The 26,890-nt window shown below is 35.5% G+C and overlaps 1 protein-coding gene across 2 annotated transcripts in view; it reads right to left on the minus strand.

Moving 5' to 3' along the window:
• Window positions 1-1,015: 1,015 nt before the first annotated feature.
• The window catches only part of LOC135986155 (cadherin-7), a 70,187-nt gene continuing 44,312 nt past the window's right edge, over window positions 1,016-26,890 (minus strand). Inside the window, exons 6-11 of one of the 2 annotated variants that reach the window (XM_065629978.1) lie at window positions 19,746-19,999; window positions 15,691-15,827; window positions 12,824-12,945; window positions 11,266-11,383; window positions 8,961-9,212; window positions 1,016-1,509 (exon numbers count right to left, since the gene is read on the minus strand). In XM_065629978.1, the coding sequence (XP_065486050.1) occupies window positions 1,016-1,509; window positions 8,961-9,212; window positions 11,266-11,383; window positions 12,824-12,945; window positions 15,691-15,827; window positions 19,746-19,999 (1,377 nt within the window). Of the gene's footprint in view, window positions 1,510-8,960; window positions 9,213-9,862; window positions 9,907-11,265; window positions 11,384-12,823; window positions 12,946-15,690; window positions 15,828-19,745; window positions 20,000-26,890 lie in introns of those variants that run through there. The other variant, XM_065629979.1, reaches the window with a different exon arrangement.

A 26,890-nucleotide genomic window follows, 5' to 3' on the forward strand; every position in this document is an offset into this window, starting at 1 on the left:
AGATGAATGACAGGTGAGATTCCTTTACTGTAATTTCTCCATTTCCATGCTTCATTTCCTATGTTTATCTGAGACTGGAGAAAAATCAGCATGTTCTGACAAGTCTAATACCATTAGGCAGTAAAATGGACCTGAATTTAGTGGAGACTGGAGCTCCAAAATAAATATAACACTTCATGTCAAATAATAATAAAAAAGAATAAATTCTCCTGTACAAATCAGAAGATACAATAAAAAATAGCAAATAGATAGCAACATCTTTTCTATACCTACATGGGCATCACAAAAGTTTTCAATCATAAGGATATCCCTCCATATTTCTCATTTTGTGTGGGTTTTAAACTACTTCCGTAAGTCGATGGCAAACACTCTGGAATTTCTTAGTACAAACAATAATTTTCATAAAACTACCCAGAAATTACAGGGACTTCCAATTAAATAGCTCTGGGAACAAACAGGGAGAAGAAAAAAAATTATCTGCTGGGCTTTTGTTTGTTTTCATGTCTGTCCTTCTGCTTTTGGCCTAGCAAGCTGCATGCAATGTAATAAGGAAAATTTGTTAAAACCCTCTTGTATCTGTAAATACTATATTATGTAACGTTGTTTTGAATTATATTTGCAAATTTCTTTTTATTTTTTCTTATACTTGTCTCATGCCAGAGACTCTGCGTTTTAGATATAGCAGTACTGCAAAGGCATCTACAGAGTGCCATTGGCTCATTGAGGTCACAGTGCGTAACATACTCTCGAAAGTGAGTTGCCTCTGCAGGTATTTGAGGGTTGCTATCTATTTGAACGTGGCTGAGCATTTCATTTTATCAAAAATGCCACCAAATGCTCATATTCTGTGTGGTCAGTGCAGTCCCTAGGACAAGTCTAATGAAGGTATGTTCCATCAAGGGAAGAAAACCTAAAAGGTTAAAAATGGAGAAATATTTACAACTTTCTTCAGTCTGTAAGGTTGAGTTTTCTGTTTCAGTATTCTTCAGTGCATTTTCAGAGAAAGGTTCCAAGGCTATGAGTATAAGCAGTCTGGTCCGGTCCCATACATATCCGCAAGCCTTTTGAAGCGAGGGCCCCAGTCACTGAGGTAATCGTAGTTCTGGTCAGAGTTTGAGCTGATCGAATCTAAAGAACTGAGTGACTCTGCCACCGAGCCATTCCCCTCAAATGCATATGTCTGCAGGGAGTCGTAGGGTGGTGCGCAGGGGTCCACGTCAGCTTCTTTTAGTCTTTCCCAGATAAATTCCCTAAAAATGACATTATCTGGGACGCTTTTAAAAGTTGGTCTGCTCAAGAATTGAATCTCAGGTGTCACATCCCTTCTGGTCTTGGTGTCCCGGATGATGTTGAGGTTTCTCAAGGCAGTCATGTCAAAAGCCTCAGTGTCTTCTTCTCCACCACCCTCATCATCATACCTGACAATGTTCTCTCTGATATCTCTCTCTTCATCAAAAATGAGGGGCTCTTTTTTCCGTCGCCTCATGGTGACAATCAGCAAGACAAGAACTGGAAGACAGAGAGACTGGAGTTTCAGCAATGCTAAATTTTCCTCATAATTTTCCTAGTGGCGGAAATACTCATTAACTTATATGGCCCTAGGAAATAGCAGGCGATTTATGCAGTTAGATTTGAAACCTAGCAGGTTCTTAAACAGCTTTTAAACCATAAGCTTTTTAGACATTAAAGAATCTATTTCCAAAACCATTCTGGATTAACGTCTTCATCTCTAATTCTATATACTATGCTGTCTGCTAAACATAAATTTTAGGACTGCTACAGTCTGACTATAACATTCTCACAGCTATGAAATAAAAAAGGACCTTTTCCTGAACTCTTAATTGCCCAAGTGATAAAAGCACATTCATAAAGTAACCGAATGGCATTTAACAACTGTGGTTTGGGAAGTGACTGAATTAAAATATATGGCAAATCTCTGCTGAAAAAGAAAAAAAAAAAAAGTAGATTGGAGTACACTGACTTGTTAAGCAATGTGTAAAATAAGACTGTCCTAGTTCATGGATGAAAAGTATCTCTATGTAAGACCTCAGTTTCCCATAAAGCGTAAAGTACTGTACTCGAGGTTTATGAATTACATCTAATGAAAACTGCTAGGGCTGGAGTTTATTGGATCAACCAGTGCTAGAAATGTAATTATTTTTTTAATCTTAATCCTTAAAGTTTCTTTCATCTTAAAAGCTAATATTAAACTGAAGTGACAGTTAAAAGAACCAGGAGAAACTAAATCAAGGCTGCTCTTGTTCAAATACAGTTTTGGTAAAGAAACATCATTGCTGACACACAAAATATGGAACCAGTAATATGAATATTGCACCCATCTGCGAGACATGATGGAGTGTGAATCATCCTCCTAGAAAATGCTTAACACTATATTGTAGCATCTGGATAACATTTGCTGAGTTAATGATACTCCTAGAAAATAACAGGCATCGCTATGGCTGTAAAAATAACAGTACATTGAAAAGTGTAATTCCACATTCAATTAATCTCTTCTGATTTTATGTTTATTTTTAATTTTAAGAAAATGTGATGATATGAATTTGTATGCCTAAGGTTTACAGTCTTTACTTACAGTACTTTGATATGCCAACTAAATGCTGTATAAACATCTGGGAAAGCAAAAGCTGATGTAGATAAAATTAAACTTGAGCTACCCTAGGTAGTCTCAAAAGTGGCCTCCATAAATTGTGTGATATAGAACTGCCATTCTTTAAAGCCCTTCTTCCCTTCTTTTCAGATAGGAATTTTTAAAATCAATATCAATCTAGACATCACGAGGCATGATTTAATATTGGAATCACTTGGTCAGACCAAACCAGTCATTCAGAGACTGTGCATGCAGAAAACTGTATCATACATCTACAGATGTTATGGTACTATTTGGAAGTGGTTAAAGCATGAGATGACTTTAAAGGCGGACTTTCTGCACTTTTTTTTTTAAATTTCTCTTTGGAGCCATGTATGTCTAAAAATAACACTGGAAAAAGTTCAATATTTTTTCTAAACTTTTTGACAAATACATGAGGGAACATTTTTTTCCCCGTTTTTTCAGTAGCTACCAGGCACACACATAATGATCCATTTACTAACAGATGCCTTGTGAGTCTATGTTACTGGAGCATCAGCATCACTTTTTTTGCCCCTGGCAGTGCCTTGATTCATGCTTTATGTCAGGAGTGTCAAACTCCTTTTCACCGGGGGCCGCATCAGCCTCGCAGTTGCCTTCAAAGGGCCAAATGTAATTTTAGGACTGTATAAATGTAACTAGTCTTTTGAGGGCAACTGCGAGGCTGATGTGGCCCCCGGTGAAAAGGAGTTTGACACTCTTGCTTTATGTACTGAATTCAGAAGCTACTAGTTTGGGGCATTTTGCTTTGAACAATATTTACATAAGCAGTTTGACAATGTAAGATTTTGACCTTTAAAGTGGCTTTTGTAAAATTTCAAAACATTCTAATATTTGTATAATACAAAATGAGCTGTAAATTACACAGCAGAGAACATAAAATTGTCATCAAAAAGACTCTGAATGTTTTTCTTTATTATAAAAGATATTTTAAAGTGAAAGACAAATTAGCTTGCCGACGGTACAAATATACATTTAAACCACAATTTCTATTGACACAACTTTTAAAATTATTCATTTTAACATTTACTGCCACATTTTTATTGCCATTTAAGTAAGCAGCTAATTTCCTTTACTCAAGTGTAAATGCATTTTAACATCACTGTCTCTCTAAAAATATTTCATTTTGAAGGTTAAATACCTGCTAATAAGTGAAAAGTATGAAACTTAGTAGGCAGGTCTGCCTAAAGGTACGATAAAAATCAAGATACAATGAATGTTTTATATAGTATTCCTTGTACATACCACACTTGCTTGAAGCCAAGAAAAATATGGAGTCTTTCTAAAGGTTAAATATTTTAGCATTTAGATGGCTTTATGAGATTATTAATTTCTAGTCTTTCAAATAGCTATGAACAATGAAGTTTAACCTCTAAATGAACAAAGCTTTAGCTGCATTGCAGGAACTCCAGGGATGAATACAAGCCCAAACCAAATTTCGCTGATATCTAAATCAAGTGCAAATAGTTTTAAAATATCCATTTCTCAATAATTCATGGTAGGGTTTTTTCCTACATCACGTCATCACAAAAGCAGAGATTAAGTTCATCATTAGTGACTCGCCCAACATCTAGAAAACCTAATTTTATGCTTGTTAGAGAAGAAATAATATAACAGAAAAGCTTTAGGGACAGATGTATTGCACATTGAGGCCACTAGCTGGGCTCCATACTGGTACACCAAACTCATGCTAAAGAGATGAAATAGCAATACTGATTTCATATGTGATTTAACAAATAAATAAACCAACCAATCAATATTAGAAGTAACTAATTATAAAGACTAAATAACCAGAACTAATAAAGAACTAAAATGTTTTTGTTCTCATTTACCTGAATTATTAGAAATGTTGATTTTGTTTAACAGCTACAACAGCCAAGAAAAAGTATAATTTTATTTGTATTAGCTGTGGTAATATGTGTTTTATCACTGTGTCAGTATAAATTTAATGACAATATCAGTAGTTTCAGTTCACCTAAATCAGTATTTAAACAAACACCTTTGAATATGAGAGTGGTTTTTTGCTTTGCCATTTTGCAGTGTGTTTATGGAATTATTATGAGATTTCCATTTTGGTTTGAACTGCTAAAAAGTCAGGTTTAGGTCACTTGAACATATTTCTCTGTTTTAGTATTAATCTTTCCTTTTGTACTCAAGGCAACTGCAACATAATGGTAAGAAAGCCATAAAATCTCGGAGACAACCCGAGGGAGACTAGACGCAGAGCTATACAGTAAGGGACAGAGCTAAATCACAAGCATTAACATGCCATGTATACACTATACCCCTAAGCCTGGCATTTACTATAGCAATAAGCCGGATCAGCTGCAAGCAAATCTGCACATTGGTTTATGCCTTAGGTGTGTCATGATTCATAAAGCTGAAGATTGGAGATCCCCAGCCATCTAAGCAGCACACTAATAACCTATTTAGTTATACCTTGCAGTTGCCAGTACAGTCATATGAGATCTGAGGATTACGGAGACCAAGACTCAGGAAACCTGCAGTTAATTCCCAGTTAACAAGCTTCATATATAACTGTTGTTTGATCAGTTTAGATTGATATTTGCAAAGCGACTATGACCTTTAAATGCCCACACTGAGTGACCCTAATAGGCTCTGTAACTTTTAGAAAACAGCTTCTGTGTTGCATACTCAACCACCTTTTAAATGGCTTAGTTTGGATACCCCAAATTAGAACAGTTACAGATTTGTCATTTTTAAAACTGCAAGACCAAAACCCACACATACTAAATAGTCACATTCTGTACACATTTTACCTATTTAGAGAAGAAGATTCTTATGACTAGGACTGTTTCTTCTTGTTTATGAATCACATAATTATGTGTACTGATTTAATTGGGTTCTTGGTATTGTGATATCATGATAATAATAACAAATTCCTCATCTTTCAACAAAAAGTAATAACTTATCTGTATTTTGAAATTTAGTCAATGCACCATTAATTTGTAAATTCTAGTACCACACTAACAGGAGGCTTTCTACATGTTTCTAAGAAAATAGGTGGTGCTACTAGATTATATGCAGAAGTATGGATGATAAAAATAATGAAAAAGCATTATGTCTTTAACCTCTCAAATATGATTGGGTTATCTACAGGTGAATTTTCTTCTTTTTGTGTGATTTTATGTACAAATGTAATGCTAAGCACTTGTTATAAAAGAAATTATTGTGTCTGGAAGATGCTAACTGAAAAACAAATTACCTTGAATTATATTACCATATAATTTTCAGAGGAGTTACAAAATACCTACTTACTTCTCTAAAAATTATGTACAGTCTAAAAAGTATAATAACTAGCTTTTCATACGCTTTTTATAGAATAAATTGCTGGCATTTTTTTTTTTAGTTTGTTTGGTTTTTTTTTAAATTCAAAACAGTGCCTCATTGTAGAGTTTATGATTATAAAGCTGTCTTGAGTAATTAACAAAGTATTGGAAATTTCTTGTAGAATAAAATTCAGAATTTAATCTCCATCACTCAATATGAGGAGGTAAAACAATTCTAATAAAACCTTTTTAACATTTAAAAATTATTTTAGTTTGAAAGAATAGTCTACACCATGTTATATGCAATTACAATGAATTAGTATGATTTAGGAACATTCTTCCTTCTTAGCGCTACTGAAAACATTGTGCTTATCTAAAATTGATTGGTTGCTTAAGTAAAAATAATAACACTAAAACATCCCATGAGACAATCTGAGCCTTAGTCAAGACAAATAGTTATTTATTAGACAAAGGTCAAATATCAAAGTATATCATACTAACTTTCAGAAGGTAAGAGCTTGTTGAGAACTCAAGATGCTTGTGCCGGGATGCATGTATCCATGACGTTTATGCAAATCTCATGCCTCCTCTGCTTTATAACTAGCACTCACATTGAGATGACATTGATGAACGTGACTAGATTTGCACTGCATGTTAAACTTGTGTGAGAAAAAACTTTTTGATCCAGTAGCCCGTCTCCTCTTTTGACTGATAAACTCTTAAACCAAAAGGCACATCCCTTGGTCCCAGCCCTGGAACTACTTGCCAACAGCTGAAGCATATTTTTTATGCTGTGATAGCGGATCTTCAAGATTTTTTCTTGAGAATGGATGTGAAAAGAACAACGGGAAAAGGAGAAGGTAAATTCCTAGCAGTACTACTACCATTCAGCTGATCCAGAAAATGTCTTCTAGGAACAAATGAGAGAAAAAGAAAGGCTCTGGGACCAGAGAAGCAACAACACTTGACTTCACTGAGCTGCAGTGATGCTTAGGCACCTCTTCCTTATAACGACTGGCACCAGACAGGGACCAAAACAGCAGCAGGACACAGTACCAAAATGCAGGACTCAAAGCCAGGGTTGGCATACAAATGCAGCCTAAACTGTGCCTGCAGCTTTGAATTGTACTCAAAACGAACTGTTTAGACTGGAAGTGATGACAGCACATAAAAATGTCTATTTGGATAAAGAGCAGTTTTGCATTCAGACAGCTGAATTCGTAAGTCCAAGTTTTTGGCCAATAAAGTCAACTTTAAGGTGGTCATATGCCAGATTCCTCTTCAGTGCACAGCCTATTATTCAAACACTATGTTCAGAGATCTTATCCTCGATTCTTTACCAAACACTTTCTTGGCACACTTTAAAAATGATTGTAATAAAAAGCTTATGTTTCTTGATTTATTGGTTGTATCTGCATCCTGCTGTACTGAGTAGAATAAGCAAGTTATTCCCTGGTAACATGCTATGTCTCCACTCAATGCTCTTTAAGACATATGACTCCCATTTAAGAAAAGCTCATGCCCAAGGCAGGCTGCATTTCATATACAGTATTTTTTTATGTAATCTTCAGAAACTCCCTTTTCACATACAACAGAAATGATGGCATTTCAATTTGGGATGAAGTGAATTGCTATTGTTACAGAACTTTTCTTCTTAAGTACATTGGACCAAAGCTTTAAATGGGTGTTTTTCCACTGATGTCAATGCCAGTTGATATGAAAGAATCTTTTATATATCTTTTTGAACTCTACCACTTAGCTTCATGTCCATATGAAGTTCATTTTACTTAGTAAACTGTCTTTATCTCAACCCACAGGTTTTCTCACTTTTAGTCTCTCCTCCATCTCACCAGGGGGGAGTGAGAGAGTGACTGTGTGGTGCTTTGTTGCCAGCTGGAGTTAAACCACAACAGTCCTTTAGAAATGTTTGTAGCAGAAGGGACATTTGCTTCTAGTGGTTTATAGTGAGGTTAATTCAAGTCGATAAGAAATCTATACATTGTTGCAATACTGCCATGAACAGAAGTGTGGACAAAAGTCTTTTGATTTCACCTATTCAAATTACTTGGATAACAGTGACAGATAAACCACCACTGGGATTGTATCGACCTGAGGAGGCTATGGTCTTCCCCTTTCCCTTAGACTAATGTGTACGGCCAGGGAACAGAAAAATCTCTCCATTGATGACAACACTCAAGAAAATTCTTGTGTGCTAAATCGGTGCCCTTGTTAGCATGTGATCTTTCTGACAATAAGCAAAACTGTACTTTTGCTCACCTGTATCCTGCAGATCAACCAGATGCAGGTTGATCCTTCGTCTTTACTCCTCGATCTGGGCCTTTATTACTACCATGTAGTCATTTTGTTTAAGGACTAGTCATGAAATGAGAAATGCTAACCAAACTAGGGTGTTGACACTGTTGCACTGTTTTCCACTGTCTTTATCTAGTTGCAGTTTCACTGTACAGCATAAAATCCAACTGTTCTACCAGTAGCAGAAGCAACAAAAGATCATTCTGTAGAAAATGTTCAATTAAATATGATGATTCCCATCAGTAAATTACATCTGTTGAATTTTCTGAATGTCTTCTGCTCTATGCAAATTAATACATATCTAAAAATAGTTATATCTCAGAAAAATGGATACACACTGATACTGGTTATATAGTGGATATGCTAAGCCAAATACTTCCTTAAACTGTATTGTCTACCTCTTAAATATTACATTTAATGCAAGTTATCTTTTTTTCTTTTACTATTATTTCATATATATGTCTGGAGGCAGCTTGACATAGAAACAAGGTATCTGAACTTGAAAATTCCAAACTAGAGGTTTTGTGTGGCTCATGATACAAAATGCTGTTCTGCCTGGAATATTAGGCATCCCTGTTTAGAGCAATTGTTGCGGGGGGGCAGGGAGGAGGGGTAAGGCGTGGTGTTGAATCTTATGTACATAATGTATTTATCTATCTTTTGCTGCTATACTTTGAACAGAAAATAAGGGTAGCAGAAATAAGACATACCTAGCAGTGTCAAGATGCAAGCCAATATTGCTATCAGGGCTCCAGTGCTAAGTCCCGCAGGTAAGATGTATGCTTCTGCATTGCATGTCTGAGCAACACCATCTGCATCACAATCACAGACTCTGATGGTAAGGGTATTAGTGCTACTAAGTGAAGGCGTTCCACTGTCCACAATGAATATTGGCAAGTAGAAAACAGACTGCTCCTGTCTTCGGAACCCATTTCTTCTAGTTAATACTGTTGCGGTGTTATCTAGATAAAAGAATAAAAAAGATAAATATAAAATATATGCCCTTTCTACAACACAAGCCTATAAATAATAATGTTTCACTTAAAAGAATTTATAAACACATTTATACTATTTCAATAAGTTTATCTTTCCTGGTCATACATTTTTGAACCTGCAAAGATAAGATCAGCTAAGAAATGTTACTTAATTAAAGAAAAAGGTTTCTATTTCACATGAAAGACTGTTTCAAAATTGCGGAGGTATATTTGCTTTTAGTTAAGCTCACAGTTCCACACAGTTTCAGACAGCTGAAGATGAGTTCATTATCAAAAAAAAAAAAAATCACCTTGCAGTGATCAGAATAATTATCAAGATACCTTTTTAATTTCCAAGGATCTATTTTAATTATTACAGATATAGATATCATATTAATGGAAGGGATTAACGTATTAATAGGAGAATAAGTTCTGAAGACCAATGAAATATTTTTTGAATGCAAAAATTCCAGTTGGTGCACAAAGACAGGTAAGTGCACATGTAACAGAGACATGCATTTGTTTTGAGTCTCATCTGACTAATATAATAAATCTAAAATGTGTGGTCCAATGTTGCTCTGAGTTGGGAGATTAAAAAGTCCATGTGTTCCAGAAAATATGTGCAAAACTCACTGTGTTCAATATAGGTTGGCAGCTCCTGAGAGGCAGGGAGTTACATCTCCTAGAATGTATAGAAAAGGTTGGTCGGCCAGGCTGGCTGGCTGGCTATCTACTCATCTATCCATCTATCTATCTATCTGTCTATAGACCAATATACAATAGTCCTGTAAAGTTATCTTATTGTGTCATCTATTATGACCTATCTGGCAAAAGATGCAAGCACTTCTTCATATAGCAACATATGAGATATGCATAAAATTAATTAACGTCAAGAGAGGCAACTGCTGCTTTGTCTTGTAACTCCATTGATTTTACTGGCATTGCAAAAGTCTATTACTACTTTTTCCAAATTGTAAGTTCCTTGGAAGAGGGCTTGTCTTTTCATAAATACTTTACAGTACTTGTAATAATGTCAGATTTCTGAATAGAGTGTTATTCTAATGCATTTTTATTATTTTGATCATTATTACTATTACAGTCTCTACTGTTGAACTGCAAACTGCTCATATGAAGAAAATTAAGCATGTCAGTAACAACATGCGGGGTGAGGCAATAATTAGCTGTGTGAGAGAACTTTATTAGGTCACATATACTTAGCGAATGTTGTTCAAAGCCTTTCTGTACAAACAGTATCCTTTAGTCCACCATATGTCTGTTTTTCTTGTTGTATTAATAAGGATGACTTTGTAGCTCTCGCTCTGTACTGATCCATAAAAGAGCAATGCAAGAGTAACACAGCGTCTATTTAGTTATATTTGCTCCAGCTAATAGCCCAACTGACTGATACACGCCCAGCTGCCCAGCTGCCATGCTGTGCAATGCAACTAATGAGAACACTAATTAGAAGCTTGTTCTTAGATATTTTAACTAATAGAAACGTGAGGTCAACAGGAGTCTTTGCATAAGTCTTTCAGAAATAGTCATTAGAAGTCTGTATAAATATTGTAGGTAGCTTCCATTATCAAAAACATTCTTCAATCGATGGTATACTTACTGAAAAGATATGTTTTTCCAAAAAGAGAAAAAAATCTTGATTTACTATGTACTTATTTTTTATGCCCTGAGTTATACTAATACAACATGAATTCCTGGACATTTTTCAGTCAATGACCCAAAGTAAGATCTAATTTAGATAAAAACCTATACAGAAAAAAAAAAAAAAAAAAAAAAAAAAAAAGAATGACTTCTGGGGAAAAAAAAAAAAAAAGAAGCTGCTCTGTTTGGCTCAAGGTTTTAAAAGATTCAAACAACAGCTTAATTTCTTTGACAAATAATCTAGAGATAAAATTATTTTGCAGGCTGATTATAACTTAAATTATGTCCTTACCTGAATAGAAGTTTAGGTATGTCATAATCAGCATGATACATTCAAAATGAAAGGTGTTAGTGATGAATATTTACACAAATAAAATGTCCTTACCTTTGTTGTCCTGCAGTGTAAAATTGTGATTATTTGCTGCCTCTGCTGTTAAACTGAAGTAGAACTGATGGCCATTTGGTGGGTCATCTTTATCAATTGCACTGATTTTCTGGATCACCTGTTTCGAGATTCATTGGGGTTTCATTGTTTGGAATGATAAGAAGCATAAATACATGTGCGTTGTATAATCCCTCTATTACCTGTCAAAGTATCAACCCTCCCTTGAGCCTCGTTCTTATTGCTTTTTGCTTTTCTAATCTCTTAAGTATGTACAGACAGGATTAAAAGTAAAATGTGACTTTTTACTTTCCCTGTACTAATTTTATTGGCCAAAAGTAATGACCTGCAGGGCCTATGAGAAAGTTAGGTCCTGTCATTCTCCAGGGCTTGGAGTATAAACTGCATAGCAGTGGAAGAAGTGTGTCTTCTGCTTGGCCCTTAACGTAGTTAGCAGTGGCTACAATCAACGTTGTAAACTTTCACAAGAAGAAGATTACGCTTTTGGGCAATAACTCATGTACTTTTTTTTTTAATAGCATGAAAAATAAAAACACAAGTCATAAGTATATTAATATTTCCTGGGATTTATTTTTTATTATTATAATTATTTTTCCAATTTAATTTTCTAAAACTTAGTCCAAAATTTCCTCTAAAAAATAGGGCCATCATTGCTCAAAATCCGTAAGGAATGAATACCAAGAGCTAGCAATTCAGAGTAACAAACAGGTATTCCAATAAGAGCATGCTATTCTATATTCTTCATGAACACAAGCTAATAATCATTGTGTTTTCTGTTAAGGATTTAAATTATGCTGTGATTTTGAAATGTGCAATAAACAATGTCTGCTACAGGAAGGACAATATTGTGGGAAAACACACAAAAGTGCAAAGTCTTCCAGGGAATACGTGGGATCTATGTGAGTGAAACATCTACTAGTTTTCTGGGAGAAAAAAAGAGAGAATGAGAAAATCTATACATTTTCTGACGTCACACAAGGTAGAGAGGAAAAGTCCAAACATGAGAGACACCAAGGGTAAATAACACCAAATACTTTCAGTTGAGTATGGTACTACTTGGGAGATATCTGGGGAGTTAAAAACCCTGGGGAACATATTTCTCTTCTGAAATGGTGTCCTTAATGACCCATACTTTCTCCTAAGGGAAATAAAAGTCCCTACTCATTCTAGGAATGCTAGTCCTTTCGTCTCAGAATAACCTCCATGTTATGACTTCCCACTTCCTAGCAAAATTAGGAGGAAGTAAGCATTCTTAATATTATTCAAAATTAGGTCAGTTTAGCAAATTATGTCAGTTATAGCAGTAAGAAAGCCAGAGATTTTAACAGTACCTTCGACAAATAATTTTTACACCCAAGTCTTTCTCTTCAGAGGTATGGTGAAGATGTTTGGGTTTGACTAATATTTGCTTGTGCTGCGTCAAAGCGTCATTTTTATCAGCATAAGCTGGTTATATTTTATCTTAAAGCTGTCTGGCTTTCATAAGGAATGGCTGCCTATCTAATAAAAATAAACACAAAAAACCCCAATCAAGCCATACCTGACCAGGTTGAGCGTTTTCACAGACAGTTGCCTCATACTCCATGGCAAACTCAGGGGCGTTGTCATTGATGTCAAGGATAGTGATGGCTACATACCCTCTCCCAATTTGTGCTGGATTCTCTATAGAAAAAGAAGGCAACAAAACAATTAAAAATTGCTCCTTGCACATTATTTTCTGGGTCAGTACATCTCATTTGCATTTTTCTTTTGCATATACATGTCGAATCCATTATAATTGTTCCTAGAAATACAAAGGAAGCTCTTGGCTTGATCTTGGAGAACCTCATGAGGTTCAACCAGGCCAAGTGGAAGGTCCTGAACGTGGATTGGGGCAACCCCCAGTACCAATACAGGCTGGAGGAAGAAGGGATTGAGAGCAGTCCTGCCAAGAATGACTTGCGGGTTCTGCTGGATGAAAGACAGGACATGAGGCAGCAATGTGCTCTTGCAGCCCAGAAAGCCAACCATTTCCTAGGCTGCAACACAAAAAGCGCGGCCAGCAGGTCAAGGGAGGTCACTCTGCCCCTCTACTCTGCTCTGGTGAGACCCCACCTGGAGTTCTGCATCCAGCTCTGGAGCCCTCAGTACAGGAAAGACATGGACCTCTTGGAGAAGGTCCAGAGGAGGCCACCAAGGTGATGAGTGCAATGAAACACCTTTCCTATGAGGAAAGGCTGAGAGAGTTGAGTTTGTTCAGCCTGGAGAAGAGAAGGCTTTGGGCAGACCATATCACAGCCTTTCAGTACCTTAAGGGGGCCTATAACAAAGATGGAGACAGACTTTCTACAAGGGCATGTTACAACAGGACAAGGGGTAATGGTTTTAAACTAGAAGAGGGGAGATTCGGGCTAGATATGAGGAAGAATTTTTTTACAATGAGGGTGATAAAATAGTGGAATGGGTTGCCCAGAGAGATGGTAGATGCCTCATCCCTGGAGACATTCAAGGCCAGGCTGGCCAAGGCTCTGGGCAACCTGATCTAGTTGAAGATGTCCCAGCCCATTGCAGGGGGGTTGGACTAGATGACCTTTGAAGGTCCCTTCCAACCTAAACTGTTCTATGATTCTATGATCTTCTGGACCTCGTGGAAACAATGTTTTTTTTTTTTTCCAGCCACTTTAATTAAATTAAGGTTTTACTCTCAGGAATAAACTGAAAACCTAACTCACTAATCACAGCATTGAATCCATTGAATCACATCATATGGAAGGATAAGAGCAAGAAGATGTAAAACCATCGCCAAGGAGTATACTTAGCCAGAACAGCACTATTCATATCACAAATAGCATGGTTGTTATGGGTTAAACACATTTTTTTTGCAATTTAGATTGATCAGCTATTAAGAAGTTAAAAACAGAATTCCTTCAGCTATGTATAATAGAAAAAAAGAGGAACCTGTGCTCCCAAGTAAATACCAAAGTATTTAAAGTGCACACACAACTAAGTATTTCAACACTGTCATTAACATGTTGAACACCTTAAATATGAGTAACATTCTTAAAGTGATGCACACCTCTAGCTAAAATATGAATCTGTTCAGAGTCCAGTGCCTCATTTAGTCTTAGACAGTAGATTTTTTTTTTCCTAAGCATAAAGGACATCAGCGTGTGCTATAATTATTTTGCTAGAAAACACTTCCGTTTTGGAGTAGAGAAAAGAGAGATTGTACTATTTCTTTACCACAAATGGTGATATTAGTGATAAAGTACGGCAGAATGAAGAACTTTACAAAGCTTCAAATATTTATCTGTCTTTTTATAGGGTATTGTGACCACATTTTAGTAAATATTGTAAGTATTTAGAGAAACGCATCCAAATGTAGATCACAAGGTGTTTTGTTTAGGTTTTTTATTCCACACGTGAAATACCAGAGGAGTAAGAGATTTTGACACCAACTGTTTCCTCTGCTGATCTAACCTTATCGAAAACCAAGCAGGCCATGAAGATAAATTAAAGCATTGTAAGGTATTACTTTTGCTCCTATACTATCACTTGTGTCAGGTATGCCCCTTGGCTACCTTGTCAGGTTTGTTACTATCCAGAAAAATTTTTGGTTTCGATGCTGGCCTCCTAGACCAAAATTCTACTTCTGAGAATGCAAGATAAATTCATACAAACACTAAATGATAAATGTTGGCTTTCAGGTTAAACATTAAACTAACCTCAACGAAAGCAAGAAGTAAGGATTTTTAAAATAGTGGGCCAGAGAACTGATAACTGTTTTATTATCATAGCCCAACAGAGTAGTAATAAGGATGAAATTTTAAGAAATAAATTCTTCAAATATAAAGGCAAAAATATGTAGTTTTTCACAGAATGTATTCAGACCTGAACAAGTTTAGGTTTAAACTTGCATTAACAAAATTCTTGTTGTACGTCTTTGAAGGATTCAGTTCTTCAACACTTTTCATTTCACACTAGAAAAGATACCAAGCACAAAATATCCTCTACAGTGGAAACCACACACGCCTTCACATCCGCTTTCCTTCATAACTCTTCAGAATGCTGTGGCTGGCCAACAGCAATCAACCCTAAGTGACCGCCATCACTGAGATGGGATAACTGCTCTCCTCTATACTCCATATCACTTTTCCTCTAATGATATCTGGTCTGAGACTGCTGACTCAAGACATTTCATGTTCTTTTGTACTTTTTTTTCAGAGGTCAAAAACTACACATGGTGTGAGGCAAAGGGAAGAGTGAACACTTAATCCGTTTTTATCACACAGGTTTCTTTTACATTGAGTAAGAAGCTATTTTTACCTGCCATGGTTTGAAACTGTCATAATTTCAGTGCAGCTGATCACAGTGAAGCCTGAAGTTTTACAGATAAACAGACAATAAAATCTTTAAATTGTTACTTACGACTCTCCATAGCCAAAACCGTGATATTGTGAACAGCATTAGTTTCCCTGTCCAAAGATTTGGCAGTTGTAATGACTCCACTATTGGCATCAATATTGAAATACCTCTCCAGGTCTGTGTTTCGATCTATTGAGTACCTAAGTGAAGGATGAAAGAAAATTTTTTATTTATGTTCAATTACAGCTTAAAAAATGTTTCATTGATTTCTTATTAGACAGAAAGTGTATCCACTATTTCCCCATTTTGGGCTTTGTTTTGTCGAGTTTCTCTAGGATGTTGAGAGAAGCAAAGCCATCTCAAAGGTGAGTTACACAGTAGCCTATGCTAACAGTGGCAGGCTACGTTTCTACAGTGTCCTCTTAAGTGAGGTTATAGGTATTCCATTTATTAATGGAATAACATCCTCCTGAACCCCAGCTAAGGACAAGGCAAGTTGGAAGTTTGCTACATGGCTATACCAATCAGGCAGTGCCCCATGGGGACTGGCAGTCTGAACACAAAACTTTCCATTGCCAACAGAAGAGCCCCTACATCACACAGAGCTGCAGGATCAGGCAAAAAAAGAGAGATTATGCAGAGCAGGTCAAGGGATTGCATGTGAACACTGTCAGCTCCTGGTGCTTTACTGTCATTAGACAAATACAGGCTCGTGCCCATAACTCTTTGGCTTAACTTATATTTTACCTCTAAATTTGTTTTAGGAAGGGGAAATATAGTCCTTAGCAAATAGAAAATAGCATAAGGGGAAAGGTTAAAATGCCTGTGGGTGTTTTGCTTATAATCCTTTCGAGAGAAAGGGACAGGTGATTAGGCAGGTTTAGATTTACAGCTGGAATATTCTTGACATTCGATTTAATACTGGGTTACATCTTTGCACTCTCATTTAGATCAAGTATGTACTCCAGTGCACTTCCCTACACTCAGGATGATTAAAATGTTCTAATCAGACCAAGTGTGATCATTAAAATTGCTGTCACACTGACAATATATTAGATTATTGGTGTAAAATTAACCAAATCCTTTGAATGATGTGGAAGAAAAGAATTATAGAAGGTAGTTTAAAAAATGGGACTTGCCGGATATAATGATCTTAGGACATTATTTGTTTGTTCTCTGTTGTAATATATCAGCTTCTGCTTTGTTGTATTATGATGTTTCTATCTATCCCTCTTCGCTGCAAAATCTTAGAGCAGAGACTTGTTACATAATTAGAATTGTTTTATCATATTACGTAACAGTGAGAGAGAGAACAGAGTAAAGAGTTGTAACAACAATAGTAACAGCAGTTTTCATGGAATAAGGCTAATACCCTTTTTTTTTTCATTTTATGTTACCTGTAGTTAATTTTTTTATTTCATACCAGCACTGTTGTTTATTTGGTCAGCAGTGCTCTTCAGCCTTTTTGTGGCTGACAAGCTTCCCCATGAGACTATGCCTGTCACCTCTGCTATGTCATCAATCTTGGCACTCCCCGTAGCTGGGATTCAGTCTCCTGCCAGCCCTTAGATTTCCCAGTTATTAAGACTATGCAACATGAAGAGCCAAAGACCTTTCTTAAAAAAAAAAAAAACAAACAGTAAGAAAGAAGGAGAAGAAGGAAGGAGAAGGAGAATAGAGGTGAGAAAGACAGAAAAGGAAAAGAAAGCAAAAAGGAATAAAAAGAAAGCAATAAAAATGATGAAGGGATGGAGGGAAAGAAAAAAGGGAGGAGAGGAGAGGAGAGGAGAGGAGAGGAGAGGAGAGGAGGGAAAGAGAGAGGAATAGAGGGAGAAAAGGAAAGCTAACAATATAAATTGGACAAAAGATTCTTATGAAACAAGAATAAAAAGAATTTTCATGCATAGGAAGCAAACAGTTTCCCTTAACGTATTTACAAGCATTGTATCCATATTCAAATTCTAAAAAAACCCTATGATAAATACTTTTAATCCTTTAATTCCTTGCAGCCATTAATACTTGAAAATCTTGAGCTACAGGACTTATAAATCCTTTACTTAAGCTAGTTCAAACACCAGTAGTTCTCAGGTCCATATAAGAGAACCTCTTATTTTTAAACTATTTATTACTTCCCTTCCCCTGCCCCCTCCCCCCACCCAGTATTCAACATTTCTGAATTGTACAACAATTTCAACATTCTTCTGAATTGTAACAGATCTACTTTTTAATCATTATCAGTATAATCTAAAGTTTGGAATTTCAAATACTTATTTATAGACTAATAATTTAAACTTCTTAAATAGATCATTAAAAGTATTATGTGTTAATTCTCCTTAACGCATTCCAGTTTTAGGTGAATTTGGCTCTGATATGCATCATAGCAGATGCAGGAGAGCTTTAAATTATAAGATCTGTCAGTACCCCTGACAATGTATATAGCAGGTTTGCAATCATATAGATAAACCCTCACTATTTCTTTTCTTCCTCCCTCTCAAATTCCAAACAACTCTGAAGCAGAAGAAATCATCAAGGTGCTTTTAAGCTGGTGATATAACTATTTTTTATGCTGGAATTGTAAAAATTAACCAGATCAAGGCCTATGAACTCATCTTTATGTTTACACAGGAATTAAAAGCATTCTGAGCATGGACTGCATTTATGGAACTGGATTTAATCCTACTCTACATGATTCTGCTGAACCAGATATTATTCACCAGATGCTGATATCCATGTGAGAAAACACTGCCACAGCAAAGAAACAGCTCAGCAAAGAAAAATTTCACAAGCAAATCCCTGCCAACCATCCATCTAGGAGTTGTTTATACATGATAGGAATCAACTATATTGAATATGTTGCAAATGTATAACGAAAGAGAGAGTGAGAACACTTACATCATCTCTAGGAGTGAAACATATGCTTTATTTTTACAACTTGAGATTGCTGCATTAGAAATCACAGAGCTACACTAGAGCCCCAAGTTCATCTACAATGCATGAAAGTCAAAAATTTATCATCACCAAAAAAGGTGACATCCAAACGTGTTCTGTACCTGTGATGTTCCTTTCTGTGTATGCCATAAATGAACCATAATAACAAATAAAACTTTTATTTTAACTTTAATTTAAAATTTAACTGTGAATTGTGTATGTGTTCCTCCTCCTGCAGATGTTTAAGTTTGTAAAATTCTCAAGTCAGAAGTATTACTCTCTAGATTCTTTGCATGTTCCTTTGACAATTACTATTACTACTCTGCATAAGAAAATTAGAAAGTAACTCATTACTGGTTTAATTTAACTGCTGAGTCTTTTTTATTAGCTTTGTGAGCTTTAACCTTAGATACAGGCAAACATAAGATTGATACTTTATGTTTTGTTATGGTTTCTTTATGATCCTGGACATTAGCTTGTGGAAGACTTGCAGGTTCTTCACACACTGAAGACAAAGGAAGAGGCCTTTGACATTTTTATCTCTTCCCATTCAAATGGAAGATATTTGGCTGCAGCAGAATTTACAAAGGCCAAAAGATTATTGCCTTTAACCAGTTTGACTAGGACTGGGTGTGTCTTGTCCTATTCACTTCTCTCATTTAAAGAGTTTTTTCTAACATTTTTTTTCTGTGGGACCACAGCTCTGGTTTACCATGCAAGAGTGTATGTGCTATTACATGCTTGGGCATAGTGCACACAGAATATGAATGATTATGTACATACACACAGACACTTATATGTATATTATATATATTTTTTTTGGGGGGGGGGTGGGTCCCAGTTGATTTAAGAGAACATAATTATTATAGATAATAATAGACTCTTCCTAAACTGAGAGAGAAATAGATGTTAGTAATATGTTGAGTTTGTTTTTTTTTTCTTTAGAATCCTGAAATTACGTCTTCTCTTCTTTGTTTTAGAGAGATTTAAATGTATTATTTTTTTCAAAGGTTCTGTAGTTCAGGAGTATAAAAGTCAAAATACACAAATTCTTAGAACATCTCAGTCTCCCTCTGCAAGAGGAAAAAGCTAACTAATTGCGTTCAATGTAACCAAAGACCCTCCCACAACAAAATGAACAACTTCAATACAAAGGCTAAATAAGTAAACAATTAAGGCATCTTAATTACCTGACAGGACTATTTGAGGCATCTGGATCATGGGCTGCTACAGTTCCAATGATAGTGCCAACCTTTGCTGCTTCAGACACCACCATGGAGTATAAACGTGAAGTAAACACAGGTGGCTCATCAACATCTTCTACAATTATCTTCACTGTTGTCATGTCACTGAAGGGTCCCAGGCTCAGGAAGCGAGGGTCAACGTGCATATTGGCTGCTTCTATCCTCAGGGTATAGCTTGTCTTAGCTTCAAAATCCAACTCCTATAGAGATAAAGTTATATGTAAATTTTACTATCCAGTAATGTTGCCACAAAACTGTTTCACTTACAACTGTCAGTAAATACAAAATTAACTTTGCCTTTTGTATCCAAGCAACACTTTCGATTGACAGAGCATAGCTGATGCCTCATTTTTCAGTTTTCTCAAAACACTATTTACAGTTTTTCACTAGTGAATATTCCCCGTTGGCTTTAATGGCAAATGTAGTTTTACCTGTGAATGAAACAAGAATTCTCTGAGGTAATGGCAAAACTTCCTGTGACTTCTGCAAAGACCAAATTCTCTCCTGTTATTTCATTACTGTCAATGAATCCTTCTTTTTATCTTATTCATATTTTATTTAAGATAATGTCAAATACAATGCGTCATACTACCCAGACATAAGAACTCAATGTAATATCCACTGGTGAAAACACCTCATTGAGAAAGTTACAGTTTTGAAGTGTGGTGGGTTTTTTGGGTTTGGTTGGTTGGTTGGTTGGTTGTTTTGTTTGTTTGTTTTGCATAGCATGGAATTGTCTAAAGAATTATTACGTCAGGCTCTGTAGAAATTTGTGTAGCAAATATGGCAATTGGTTAAACTGCATTCTTTATTTGGCAATATTTTGTACTGAGATGCAGCCTGGAGACTGTTTTGTTTTGCTTATTAAACAAAAAGCATGTTAATTTTTTCCACCTTCATTCTGCTTTAATTTTCTTTGACGAAAGTATAGTTTCTTTTGGAATAAATACTGCATTAGAATTAAAAAATTACCCCCCACAACCAATGAGAAATCTGTGATCTGGAGGACTGTCTCATAAAGCAAACTATTTTGGAGGCAAAGTCATCTTGCTTTACAAGCAATAATTGAAAGAAAGCATCATGTTAATATTAGCACCATATTTCTTCGCAATTCTAAGTTTAATCATTAAGAACAGAAACAAAAGACCCAAGCATTTCTAAAACCACAGTCTGGTTACTCAAGTGTCTTTTCAAACTATAATTCCAAGTGTATGAAACAGATTTTAAAAGGTTTTCTGCAGTTCTTATTCTGAATACATCACAGAGATCAGAGATGTGCTTGCAAAATAACCTGACAGCATCTACAAAACATGCCTGCAATCACTCTGAGGAGCAGCAGAGGTGAAACACACATCTGTTGACCTACAAATTCAAAGGTCTAAGTTCTTCATCGAGTTACAGTAGGATAAATCCCAAATGAGCATCTTAAAGTCAGCGATTATGCTGACATTACAATGCAGCTGTAAACAGTCTAGATTTAAAAATGAAAAATGAATTGTAACACACCACACTCAGAAAGGCACTGAACTTTTTTAAACTCTATGTGGCAGCAAAAGGCTTCTCCAAACGGGAGTACATGTGATCCTTAAGTTACGCAAATTCTTACTTCTTGCACAGAATCAGAGCTGTAGTATCCATAGCTCTCCAAATACAGATATGCCATAAAAGAAAGGTTGTCTGGATTCTGGTCACTATACTGAATACAACTGGTCAGTATCTATTACTAAAGCATGTTTAATTGGTTTAAATTTTAATTTTGGTCTTATATTTAAAGTACAATATATGTTGTATGAAACAAATCTCACAGTCATAATGCAAATGTAATGTGGTGTTAGGATGATGAAAAATGTCTCAGACTATATTGTGTCATTATAACAATTGAGAAACTGATATGATCAGATGAGCAGCAAGGTTAAGGAGAAGACAACCAAGCACACAAATATCTTAAGACTTCTCATTTTCCAATAAAAGCATCATATTAAATAAAGAAATAACCTGAAGAATGTCAAAGAAAAAAGGCTGACATTTGTAGAACCAAAACAAAACAAAAAACCCCCACCCCTCCAAATCAAAACCAAAACACAAACACCCAAGCCTTTGACAAACAGTATCTTTTCAGTCAGAATGTGCAAAAATATGTAGTGGAGAAGGGATGGCTAATTTATTCTCACTAATCAGTGATATCTGTTGAAATAGGACGATTGAGGTTACAAGGATACTTAATCAAACACATGTAAATATATCATGAGACTGAAGACAAGATAGCTCCTTATGATATACTAATGTCAACATCACAGTCATCCTAAGAAAAAAAATTATGAAAATTCTTAATAGTGAAATAGAGAAAAATAGAGAGGAAAAAAAAGTGCATTGAGCACATATATGTAATTGGATGAACTATGTAAATTTTTAATTTGAATAGACTAAGCATAATAATGAAGAAAAATTATTTAAATTGATTTTTAAAGACATTCCCATATTTCTATACTGATAAAAGGAGACTAAATTAGAACTTTAATAACTGAAACCATAAAAATGTGTTTTCCACCTGAATGTTTATCACAAGAGCTGACACGCACATTTAAATAATCATATTTCATTTTTGTAATGTAGAAAGAGATTATTCTTTATTTGACTGGATTACAGGAGTGTTAGATAAGTAGGGAATACACAAATGTCACTTTCATTAGAAAGGTATTTCTTCATAGAGAAGGATGCAAAACTAATGATGGTGTAGATGTATATCCTAAACAGGCTTGCATATTAAGACCAGGTTTCACCTACTCTAACTTGGCCATGTACATCTGAGAAAATCACCATATGGTGCTTACTGCGAGTGTAGCAAAATTCTTCTAGGGATGAAATCAGCTGGTGTACTTGTGAATGCTTTTTTTTCACCAGGCACTAGTAAAGGAATCTCAGTAACTGGAAGAAGTAAACCTCTGCTTTCAGCAAATGAATCCTGCCCTAGGATTCCCTCAAGTATCTTGTGGCATCCGGTGCTGCTGATAGGGTCCTAGCTCTAAGGGTCCTTGTTAATGAAAAATAAATTTTAAAAAATCTAACATGTATATATAAGTGGGGAACAGTTGGTGTTTAGAAGAGGGGAAGTATGGGCTGGCAAAAGGGTTTTACAACATTAAATGTTATTGTGTTATAGAGGGGCAGTAACATTGTTTTAGTTCTTTGTATCAGAGTCTGTCTCCTGTGGAGTGTGACAATGTCAACAAAAGTTCCGGTTATCATTCTCAGCCTGTTCCTATAATATATGCGTCCTCAGATGCTATGGTGAATACGCAAGTACCAAGGTTTGAGGAAGAGTATAACCTGAGAAAATTAGCTAAATATCTAAGATATGATTAGTATGCAAGAGTTCATGACCTGGTGGAAAAGTTTCAACGATTCGTAGATAATATAATGTAGACATTGCATACCACAGACACTAATAAAAGACTGAAAACGTGAACTGAAAATATTTTTTTTCCTTCTTATCTAATTGTCACTGGTGTGTGCTATACAAAGACCATTACTTAACTGGCCTTCCGATCATGCCTTCATTATTTCCTAGTATAACAAAAGCACAAGATTCCAATAATGGAATACCAAGTCAACAGAGTACAAATCACTACAACAGTGTTGAAGGGTAAATGGACAAGGTATACTACCGTCCTTCAGTACAGTGAATAGAGCCTGACAGCTTCATTAATATCTGTGCACTAGTGTTATCTGACGAGATCCAGTGCAGGATCCATTCATCTTTCTCTAAATTAGGGGGGCTATGGGGGTCTTTCTTTTTTCCTTTTTTTTTTTTTTTCTCTTAAAGGATAAGAATTTTATCCTGTCTAAAGGAAATTATAAAACAAGTCATCTATAGTACAGAGGCTGGATATGAAGTTATCATTCACGAGAAGGGCATTTCTGTAATATTCATTTTTTATTGTATGGTAACTTTGTAATAATGTTCTTTCCAGAGGTGAAAATCCCATTTTTAAACCTGGTTGCAGTTTTACATTGAAAACTACAGTACATCAAACAAATGCATATTATTTCTCAAAGGAACCATGGAAGTCTCAAGTTCTTATATTTTAAACTCTGATATAGAATTGAAAGAAAATTTTCTAGCTGCAAAAAAGTCAAATGTTAACAGTAATAGAAGGATAGCTTTTCACTCAAAAGCTTATGCATAAACCCCCATTTTTATAATTGCCAGTATTACTCCTAGAATGAACTCAGGTTTTAGAATAATCTCTTAGCAGTCAATTCCTATGAGAAAGTACTTTGCAGCACTATTTTCACATTTTTCCTTCTAACATTCAAATTGGTTGGTGATATTGGTGGCAGGGCTGTGTATTCAGGGGAGAAATGAAGGCAAAGAGAGCAGGAACTGTACCAGGGAAAATCTTCTTAATGCTTGTCACTTGCTACAGTGAGACATGACAACTCTATATATAGAGTCTTCAGGCTTTTTTTTCGCACTTATGTCCACTAAAATCTCTCCATAGACTTCAAAATGGCTTGAATCAGTTCTCATCATCTTCCAAAAAGTCACATATGATACACATGACAAAAATATACCTTGCAGCCCTTTTTATTATTAAATTACCATTACTACTTTAAGCATCAAGTATTTGATAAAGATGTAGGTGGATACAGATCATCTATCCAGTTTTTATCTTAAAATGTTTTGCTATTGAGCTATTACTATTACTGAAGTCTAACTATAGCCTGCAACTTTGTGAATAAAGTGAGATCTGTACTTATACGATCCTTTTTCCAGTGTACTATTTTTAGGAATAGTGCTTTGAATTCTACAAACAATACAGTCTTGTGTATGCATTTTGCTCAGAAAGTGAAGTCACGATTCCGTTCCTGTGTATTACAATCAGGATTCTGTGAACTGTCAAGATGAACCCACTTTGTACACACATAGGTTTCCATAGACCCTTCAGAATTTGTTGTATTGAATGACCAAATCATGATTCACTTCCATAAATGTTTCTTCAATTCTAAGTTTGCTACTTCAGAGACAAATCCAACACATTTTTGAAACTCCAGTATATTCAGAAAAAATTACACTTTTCTTCCAAACACTCTCACCACTGTGAAATGCAGCAATGCAAATGATCTGAGTCCTTACTAGCAGAGCTTTGACAGCAGAATGTAAATTACAAATGAAATCACAGCAAGGAATTGATCCTGTTCTACAGATGGAGAAGTGAATCACAGTGTGAGCTAGGATAAAATTTTCAAATACTTTGAAGAAATATAAATGCCCAATTCCTTTTCAAAAACTGTACTTTTTTTTTTTTCCTGAAAAATCACTTAAGATGGATGCTTTCCTAAATCCTGCTTAAAAGTAACTTAGATATCTAATTTAGTTTTATTTAGGAATTCACTACACAGAGTATGCCTATGGTGTGGAGAATAGCCAAATATTCCCATTATTTGTAACATTGGAACTCTAGCATGAAGTTTGAGTAGCTGGTATCTTTAGAAAAATAAAGTAAGAGCTTTCTCCCATTTCATTTGACAAGAAATTACTTTTATTTATTTTTATCATTTAATAAAAGAGAAAGTGGGAAAATTAAAAAAAAAATGGGAAGGTGACTTTAAGCTACTAGGCAACAAACAGTATGGACATTGCAGGTCACAGGAAAAGACGTCCACTAGTTTTCCCACCACTCCTGTAAGCTGAGTATAATGCTCGGAACTGTGCTTATGGGTCCCATTCACTTGCTGTTTATACCAGCTTCTGGAAAATAAGGTTTGTCTTCTGGCATTTTTCGGATCCTATTGCAGTTTGGAAACGGAGTATGGCATCCTAAAAACAGCTTACGCACTTTTACATAGCATCCCAGATACACGCTGGATAATTTTTTTAATATGAATTCAGTCAATGAACTCAGTTAATGTATTGCAGAAGAAGGTAGACTTTATTTTTTAGTGCAAATAAAAAAGTAAACGGTTCAATACCATTTTTACTAGTTCCTGTTCCAAGATGACATTCTATCTTCACTAACCTCAAAAAAATCAGTTCTAGCCAGATGTAGCCTCCTGTTATTATTTAAAGCCATAAATACACAATCAAAAGTTAGTCCTTGTCTCAAAGACCATTTTGAAAAAGTCTGTTGCTTTTTGTTTTTTTGCTTTTTTTTTTTTTTTTTTCCCCCTAGAATGAACTTAAGCAACTTGCTGGAATACATGAACTTCACATCTCATTCATGTAATCCAGATTTAAACATCCTAACCAGGATAGAAAAAAATAAGGTGTCACAAGCATGTGAAAAGTCATATAGCAACAAATATCGTAGAGTGGTACAGCTTGCATGCTCTTTAGTTGTGCTGCATAAGGTAGTACCATCCTGCTCTTTACTCTTTGGAGGGATAAAGACCAAAACACAGAGAAAATGTTTGTCCCTTGTCTGATTCTCTATGGTTGAATGAGTTATAAGGGTACCAGCCTATCATCAAAATGTTACCTTGAACTGAGGTTTAGCCTAGTAGCTAGTATTTACTGAAATTAGGTACTAGGCAGGAACAATACCACGATGTTCAGGAACACATAATACCCAGTCCTGCTATCGTTATAAAATTATGACCAGAACTAATAATATTTGAAAAATAGCATGGTTCTCAAACTGTTTAAAGAAAGATCCACCCTGATTAAACAGGGCAAGCCAAAAAGATATCTGGATTTAGGAATGCAGAGGAGATATAAATGAGGGAAGAATACACTCCATATTTCAATGAATATCACTGTTACAGTAAAACCACAATTCAGTTTTTCCTGCTGACTTTTGATGTTGTGAAGTCTCTGTGTCACAGGATGCAGAGAATAAATGTGTTCAAATGTGCATGGGAAAAACAAACCAAAACAAAACAAAAATTCAACACACCAAAGTCACATTCACCAAATTTGCCACCTGTCAAGTCAACATATGTATTAGTCAAATCCGTTATATACAAGTAATCTTGGGAAATACCTTGTCATGTAACATTTTTCTCTTTTTAATATCAACGATTCTTGGTATCTCTCTTTTGCAAAAAAGGTCATTTTCCTAAATGTATATATATATGTATGCACATATATA

The sequence above is a fragment of the Caloenas nicobarica genome, chromosome 2 (genome assembly GCF_036013445.1).
Source record: "Caloenas nicobarica isolate bCalNic1 chromosome 2, bCalNic1.hap1, whole genome shotgun sequence".
Taxonomy (NCBI): domain Eukaryota; kingdom Metazoa; phylum Chordata; class Aves; order Columbiformes; family Columbidae; genus Caloenas; species Caloenas nicobarica.